The sequence below is a fragment of the Notothenia coriiceps genome, unplaced genomic scaffold (genome assembly GCF_000735185.1).
Source record: "Notothenia coriiceps isolate Sejong01 unplaced genomic scaffold, NC01 NC01_scaffold00031643, whole genome shotgun sequence".
NCBI classification, from domain to species: domain Eukaryota; kingdom Metazoa; phylum Chordata; class Actinopteri; order Perciformes; family Nototheniidae; genus Notothenia; species Notothenia coriiceps.
Window position 1 is genome coordinate 1 of NW_011364344.1, and position 8,921 is coordinate 8,921.

Sequence of the window (8,921 nt, forward strand, 5' to 3'; positions counted from 1 at the left end):
CAAGTGTTAAATCAGACTTTAGTTCCACCTGGAGTAAATTCACAAGCTACCCTGCAGTATACAAAGTCATTCAAACTAGCTGCACCTTTACCACACTTTCATGATCAATCATTCTTACATTAGATTACATTAAATGTCACTTGTTAGACGCTTTTATCCAAAGCGACTTACATACTCAATACTGTGGGCAATCCCCACAGGAGCAATTTGGAGTGAAGTGTCTCAGGGACACAACGACATGCTGACTGCAGTGGGGTTTGAACCTGCACCACACGCCTCCCATTATAAAACATATCATATATATTATTCTGAAATGGACCAATCTGCACAATGACTACTTTTACTGTTGCTACTTTAACTATATCTTGATGATAATACGTATTTTTACTTGAGTAACATTTTGAATGCAGGACTTTTACTGTAACAGAGTATTCCTACACTCTAGTACTTGAGTACAAGATCTGAGTACTTTTCCCACCTCTGACTGCCCTTACTGCAGCCGTTCTTTTATCTGCCGCTCACATTATGTCACACAGCAGTCATAAAATAAATAATATCTAAGCCAACTAAATCCAAAGTGAGAGGGTAGGGTTTGGAGAGCCCTGTGATCATGATGCTAGATTTCTGTTTCATGACTAGTTTACAGTTTATTTGTGTGGCCCTCTGCAGGCTGGTAAGGGGATCTTGCGTACGATGAGAGCGTCCAATGATGCGGTGGCGGACCTGGTGCCGGTGGACGTGGTCATCAACGCCACACTGGCTGCTCGCCTGGTACTCTGGATCTCAGACACTCAAAAGGTTGGAGAGACACTTGTCTCACATCTTCTGGATAAGTTGGAATTAAATGTTAATGTACTTTTAACAGTCAAATTCAACTATTCCCTGAACTATTACCTCCATATCACAGGTCTAAAAACATCATGGTGTACAACTGCACCACCGGAGGGATCAACCCGTTCCGCTGGGGGGAAGTTGGTATGATTCCTCTTTCTCTCTGCTTAACACAGCCTCTGTAAAGGCCTTACTTGTAATGACATACTCTGGTTGTAATATGATCCACTGTCTGGCACACCCAGACTGAGAGCTTTGGTTCAGTCGTACCCTATGGATCTTGCTTTATAGCTGGGTCATCATGTGGATCCTACCCACAGAAGAAACAGATAGTAGGTGATTATTCACAATGCCATTTAGTCATTCTACATTCATAGATTTGATAATCACACCTGAACTGAGTTTATTTATCTTTTAGTTTTAGGGTTTACTATAAAGTGCAGCCATAACTTCTCTCCTTCAGCCGTGTACACAGTGATGTTGTGTTTACCTCATTTAGGATACGCATTAATGGATGCATCCTTCGGAGTGGCAACAGGAAGAGTTAAAGTCTGAGAGATGATGTTGGGTTCAGAATGAGAACACATTCTGTCTGAAAAGTGCATAACTACTGCCTACACAGTCTATTGATTCAAAGTTGAACTCTTCTGCTGTGTTCCTTCAGCCTCCAGATGTGCACATCGGTTTTTATATACAATGTTGACTTCAGTGGTTGGAAGAAATGGAATAAACTATAGTTGACCACAAGGTCAATTTGAGTAGCTGTTCAGGAGGTTACTATCAAATCCCACAGCAGGTCTGCCTAAGCACCATGGGTACAGTAGCTGACTAAACTACATTTCAATGACCCTGGACTCCGTCTGCTGCTGCTGAACACATGTTATCAGTTGGTGGAATTGTTTTGCCAATAATGAATACCTTTGTGCACCTCGAGTACTATATGTGCGCAGCATCAGAGGATTATTAGATGAATTTAATAGTTTGTTAAATCTGGTGGTTTTATATTGGATTGCTGTTTATTTAGCTGATGTCCTGTGAACTACACAATAATGGTCATGATATGCTAGCATTTGGCTTATCTGTGGAGTCAAACATAAGCTTATCAGATGTGAGCTATATAATGATTGGGGAAGCAGTGCTGAAGCTTCCAGTCAGGCAAATAAACATGTGTGTAACTGCTGATTTGATGATGTGTTGAACCACCTTGTGTTTCTTAGAGTACCATGTAATATCCACATTCAAGAGGAACCCCCTTGAGCAGGCCTTCCGTCGGCCCAATGTTAATCTAACATCCAATCACCTTATCAATCAGTACTGGATCGCCGTGAGCCACAAGGCTCCGGCCTTCCTCTATGATCTGTACCTCAGGCTGATTGGACGAGAGCCCAGGTAACCTCATCATCGCCGACTTGGACGTGTCTCGCCTCTGCTGTTTAATGCCAAACGCCCCTCACACGCCCACACACCTCTGCTGCTTTAGTCTGTCACTTTCCTGTAGTGTAGTAGCCTAACTGCAATGCTAATGTGTTACATGATGCTTGTGTGCAGTTGTGTTGGCAGTTGAAGAGTGTATAACCCAGCTGCTCTCACACCATAGTCACTGCTGGGTTCTGCACTCTTTACAGCTTGCTATTTACAATGTGGATATCCTCAGTTGGGTTCCCAAACTGTCAGCACTGAGGGCATCTTAATCCAGCTCATCATGGACTATGTTGGACTTCAGAATGAACATGCTTTTGGGAACCCAACCCAAGTTGCCATTTTCCAAATAATGTTAAAATCCAGATATGTAAATGTCTGGAGCCATTCAGATATCATTCTGTTACAATGACAGCAGGGGTCAAGCCCTCACTAAGGGCTGCATTGTGCTTTTATCAGAAGAGGAGGAAACAAGCCTTACCTTCATCTCGTCCTCTCTGTCCTCCTTGTCCTGTCATATGTCTCTCTCTACAGAGTACTGTATAAACATGAACTTCAAGACCAATCCCTTAGAGCAGGCCTTCAGAAGGCCCAATGTCAATCTGCGCTCCAACCCCTTTACTAATCAGTGCTGGACGGCGCTCAGCCACACGCTGCCCGCCCTGCTCTATGACTGCTGTCTCAGGCTGACAGGCCGCAAGCCCCGGTAAGGTTGCAACGGCACCCCCACCCTGCACATTCCCACCTGCCAGTCAGCCCCCCCCCCCCCACCCCTCCCTTACTGTTTGTCTGTTTTCTTAACTGACTGGTTCTGTGGGATGGAGGGAACAGGGAAGGATCCAAGCAGCAGGGACCAACTTTGGCTCTGTCTTTAATCGACCCCATGGCATCAGCTGCACTTGTATGTGAAGACAGGTTGTCATGACGACAAGATGTGGCTTCTATCAGAGCATGTTTTCAGCTTTGCTCTGTTGTTGGGAATGCTTTTTTAAGACTTTTTGTAAACAAGCCATGCTGTGAACATGACATCCATTATTACCATCCCCCACTTCTTACCCAATCATGGAAATCCTGAGGCATCCTGGGACTTGACAAAATTGTGTCCAGTCGGGGACACTTCATGTCCCGCTGAACACGACCCCTATGCATGTTAACCGATCGATGTCCACATTTATGTTCTTTCTTCACTACAAGCCACAGGTATTTCAGACAGTAAATGCAAGCCAAGCAGTTAGCGTGTTAATCCGCTCTCACTTAGTGTTTGACTGTCTGAAACTCATTTGGCTTAATAGCTAACTCACATTACTAGGCTGTGATGTGATTGGGAATGTCAGCAGCTGTTCTGTCAGTATTGTCTCTGCCTCTGTGTGCTGATCAGTCGTGCATGTTCATCCTCTGAATGAGGACAGGAGGAATCTGAGTCTCAATCCGCCTGCATTACTGTAAATGTTCATTCAGAATGACGGGCCTATTGGCTAAGGGCCTTTTTATTCATTATACATTTAAATAGTTGCAACCATGCAATTTACATTCTGGTAAAATGTAGACTTGGAGTTTTTTACGTTTCAATTAATTACAAAAACTGTGCAGTTTGAGACCCAGAAACCCTCCTTTAATCCTAACCCTAATGGGCACAGCGGTTTTATATTTCCACCCTGATTACCAGAAAGCTGGTTACTAGTTTTGAATAATCATCACTAACATCTCAACTAACATAAACTGAAAGATGTTAACTGGATTCAGAGGAGGGCACTGTCTGTCCCTTGGTACCAAATCCCATTTAAATCCATATTAAGTCCATCTGACCTGAAATATGTTTATTGGTCCATTTAACGGTGTCCTGTGTCCTCCTGACCTGCAGAGTGAATCCATTTAGTGATCAGGGCTCTCACTCACACTTGTAGTGCTGTCACAATGTGTGTACCCCCTCTTGACCATGTTAAAAATGTGTAAAGAGAATAATTATGTATTTTGAACATTTCTAAACCATACCTGTAAAACAAACTTTTACACTACATATATATGTATTATTAGTTTTGCAGTTGAAATCATTTAAGGTGAAGAGGGGCACAGACACATAGCACGGTACAGCTCATATTACCACCTGTACAATTGGAACTTTACTAGATTTTTGTAATTTGTTCACGCCTTGTGAAAAATCTGTGCACATCTCAGGGTATCAAATAATCCATTTCAGACTGAATTCAAACTTGTTTTTTATAAAAGAACTTTGCCACAAAGTTACTTTTGTATTACTCTACCTGGTGTTAATCTTTGTCGTGTTTTTGCTAACCTTCTGCCTCTGCTCTCTCCTCCAACACCATGGCCCCCGTCCGGCTCTTCATTCCTGATTCCTCCACTCCTCCCATGTTCCCTGCATCCCACCACCTCTCTTTTATTTCCTTTACCTCTCCTTGCTGCTTCTCTCTGCACCGCCCTTCTTCTATGGTTTGTTCTTCATCTTCTCTCTGGCTCTGCACTACAACCACCTTTATCCCTTCATATCTTTTTCACCTTCCTCCATATTATTGCTTCTTTCCTTTTTTTCTGTCTTGCTTTCACCGCTGGTTTATCATAGGATGATGAAGACAATCACGCGCCTCCACAAAGCCATGATGGTGTTGGAGTATTTCACCAGTCACTCCTGGGTGTGGAGCAACGAGAACGTCACCATGCTGATTGGCCAAATGAGCCAAGAGGATAAGAAGGTGGGAGGACACAGATGATGGGTTTGTGTTTATCTGTTGCCCATGTACGCTCCGCCACACAGGGCTAAAACACTGAGGAGATTCACCACTCGGTGTGTTACAGTCTGACAGTAGGCTGACTGCAATAGAGAGCCATTCATCTAGTGCTGACGTCAGTGTGGGGAACAGAGAGGCTTTCAGAGGGCTGTCTGCAGGAATGTGTGTGTGTGGAGGGGATGTTGGTGTGCTGTCATTTTCACACATTAGAATTGCATGAAGAGACACTCGAAGTAATTATCTTGACGGAAGCATATCTGAAAAAATACTATAAAATAGTTTATTTCATTAGTAATTCCACAATAGTGTTGAAAGTGTCGAAAAACAATTTGAAAGGCAGTTTGAAGAGTCACAACCTGAGACTGAAAGGCTGCCAACATTACCGCCACTTCACTGCTCTCTGATCCAAACCACGGTCCTCTCCTCTGAGCTAATGATCCTGTGTGACTGCGTGGGGGAGACCACTGGGGGTTAAATTAGACAAATGCCAGCTGGACTTCAGTGCTGCAGCCTTCAACCCTGAAATATGCAACTCTTCCCTTTCCCTCTTTGTTGATATGTTACCTTAAATGTCGGTATAAGTTCAGTAGAATAGGACCAGTAGTGTCTCCAAATGTTTTCTGAACCATTGTTATATGTGGGAAGGTAGGATGGGTCATGCCATCAGGCTAAGCTTAGATTGTAAACATGATACATTGTGCTAAGCATCAGCATGATGAAGTTGTCACTGTGAGACTGTTGGAATGCTCACATTAGCACTAATCCTAAATCAATGCTATTCCTAATTGTTGCTCCATAGAGCTGTGTCATCTCAGTACATCTGTGTTTTATATTTAAAGAGGCCCTAATTAGCTTTTGCGGTGTTTTCCTTTCCTGTAGTGTGTGCTATAGGTTTGTGTACATGTAAATGCTCTGCAAAGGCTAGAATCCCTGAGTTTCTCTCGTTTTTGTTTTCTACACTGTAAAAAAAACGTCAAATATTTAAAGTACCAGCCAAAATAAACAATCAAGAATATGTGGTAATTCATTCCATCTACGGATGATGTGCTTATTGTTGTAGACTGCATCTTTTGTCAGTCACTGCAAAGTCTTGATTTTAACTGAATGTTTCTTGCATTTTGATTTTTCTAGGTTTTCAATTTTGATGTGCGTCAGCTGCACTGGGCAGAATACATGGAGAGTTACTGTATGGGCACCAAGAAATATGTCCTCAATGAAGAGCTGTCGGGCCTGCCTGCTGCACGCAAACACCTCAACAAGTAAGACAGACACGAGACAAACTGGAGCGCTCATCTAGGTCACAGTAAACTCCATGCGTCTCTGCACATTGTTTCCATTCTCATCTGCTTTGCATCTTTCCATTAACAACTGATGTCTCTTCAGTAAGAAATTACTTTTCTGTCAAATAGTTGTTCAGATGATCCTTTGGAATGCGGAGTGACAGCTCTCCTCTCAGCCTTCACAAAGCTCTTGTGAATAGTTCAGCATGCAGACTTTCAATGAATTAAAAGAAGCTAAATATCTGTGTAAATGGTGCTGATCTGTGGATATGATTCTTGTTTGAGTGACTTTAGACACTTCCTATCTTTACCATAGCAAACCTCAAATAGGAGTCCTCCTTTTTGAAGTCCATGAATCGTCTCAATTGTGTTTTCTACCCAGGCTGAGGAACATCCGCTACACCTTCAACACCGTCCTGGTTGTGCTCTTCTGGCGCGTCTTCATCGCCCGATCCCAGATGGCCAGGAACATCTGGTACTTTGTGGTGAGCCTCTGCTTCAAGTTCCTCTCCTACTTCAGAGCGTCCTCCAGCATGAGATAAGGATCCAGGCGACGGGTGGTGGGTGGGGGGACGAATCAATGAAGAAACACTGGCTGTGGATGATGAACGGTTCTTGACCTCAAGGCCCTCACTGTCCGTCTTTGGCCCTGCTTTGCCTGGAGGATCAGATGGACCCGTTTTACCCAGGAAACAGACAGAACCACTGGAGGCCACAGCCATCTGAATGTTGATGTCTAGCATTTCCTAAAACAGAGGGCATGGATCTATCTCACTTGTACAACGCTCAGATTAACAACTTTTGGACGAGTTAGAGAAGCAGGAGCACAAACCCTGTTCCTGTTGGTTTCCGTTAGCCCCGCCCCCCCCTCCCCGGTGCCGGCTGTACTGCTGCAGTCTTTGAGCTCCAACGCATCCAAACTCACTCCACCTGGTCTGCCTGCTCGCCTGACTGCCTGAAACTAAGCTATGCATTGGATGAAGCTTCGCTGCAGAACCCCTCCGTCTGTTTTCAGTCCTTCCAGTCTTCCTCTTCCCCCTCTCCTTTTCCTTCCTATGTAACCTTTGATTGCAAGATAAGCAGTCAAACTGCAGTGTAAGTTATATTTCTCTGTCACCTGAAAACATCTCAATTTCTTTTCTACCTTGGCATCTGTGATTTGCTTTTTGTCATTTATTTTTCCTAGTTAGGCCTATTCAAATGTCTACAAGCAGGATTTTTCTTTGAAGAAGAATAGGTAGCTGTCAGCTTCTGGGGGTTGGAAGAGGGGTTAGAGGCAGCTAAAGGAAGAATCTGTACTGACTCAGCGAAGGCTTGTTCAGGGAGAGGTATCGCTGAAACTGCTCTCCCTCAGAAGCCCGATTCTTACACCAAAGCCATTTCACCCAGTGGAATGTTTGCAGCTCTGTGAAGAGCATGTTTCCATTGCAGGGGCTTTGGGGGGGGGCTGTGCAGCACTCAGAGTTATCTTTAATCTTCCTGCTTGGCAAAAACACTGACAACAACCCCCCCCCCTGTATATCTCTGGCTAGTTCCATAATCGGTACAATATGGATTGTATATGGCGGCTTTACCCTGTGCCTACACACTGATTGTACTCTAAGGAAGCTTCTTCTTCTAGAGGTTTCCTTTATGTCATTCATCTTAAAGCTCTTTTTGGCAAAGTACCTCTACCAGCTCAGAGGATGGGGGGGGTGCAGTCCAGAGGAGACATACTTTCATTTAAGGCTTCTTTCATTTAGTTCTGGTAGCCATTTTGATCATGGATACACAGTGGGGGGGATGACTGTTATGCATTGCTTTCAGGTAGCTCCAACAGTAGCTCACAATCTATGTTCAATTTCTCCTGTGTTTAATTCCTTTGTATGGGTCATAATTTGTCATGTTACTAGTTAATTTTCTATATTAGTTCTGTAACTGTATAAGTATGCAGGATTTGCTTATGCTATTTATAACCTGCTGTTAAACTCCGGGACCGTTCGGTTGCCTTCTTCATCCTGTCTTGTTGCATAAGAAATGAGTTGTTTTTGTTCAGATGAATGATTGTCTTGTTTCATCAAGTTTCTCTGGGTTTTCTATGAATGAATCATCATTGCCATATTGAGTCTCTGACCCACCTGAGGTTTACACTGTCTCCGGGGTCTGGAGCAGGCAGAGGGGTCTGAACAGCAGGGGGGGACCGTGCCCTCCTCTCTGGTGGTTTGCATGTGTCTCAAAATGTCTTCGCCATAGTAGCTCCAAACGCCTACATGTGGTATCTCTCAACTTCACAGCATGAGCCATTTGACAAAGGATCATGTGACCTGGTGGAAGGATGCACCCTTTTGGAAAGATGTGTGAATCGTGCCTGAACTTTTTAAAATATTCTAACAATGTGAAATTAGACCGGTTTTCTAATTATTTGATGTACAGCTCTATTTAGGTAGACTTCAAATTACAGATGTATTTTTATGCTGATGACATGCGTGGATATTTTACTGACAAGAAGCTTATGGATCCAACTTTAGCTGATGTAAATATGTAAACATGAGTGCAGTATGTGTAGAGCTGAATTGAAATGTTAAAGGTTGCTTGTAACTTTGCTGTATGTTCATGTACTCTCATTGTCTCTGAATGTAACAGAATAACAGCCTGACCTGTTTGCACA

General features: G+C 43.5%; 1 protein-coding gene across 1 annotated transcript; it reads left to right on the forward strand.

Moving 5' to 3' along the window:
- The first annotated feature begins 644 nt into the window (after window positions 1-644).
- LOC104960201 (fatty acyl-CoA reductase 1-like) lies at window positions 645-8,921 on the forward strand. The gene is given in 7 exon segments (XM_010788176.1): window positions 645-765; window positions 767-798; window positions 908-975; window positions 2,049-2,220; window positions 4,829-4,958; window positions 6,126-6,253; window positions 6,657-8,921. Coding segments are annotated over 7 exon segments (762 nt in total). The 5' UTR covers window positions 645-693; the 3' UTR covers window positions 6,817-8,921.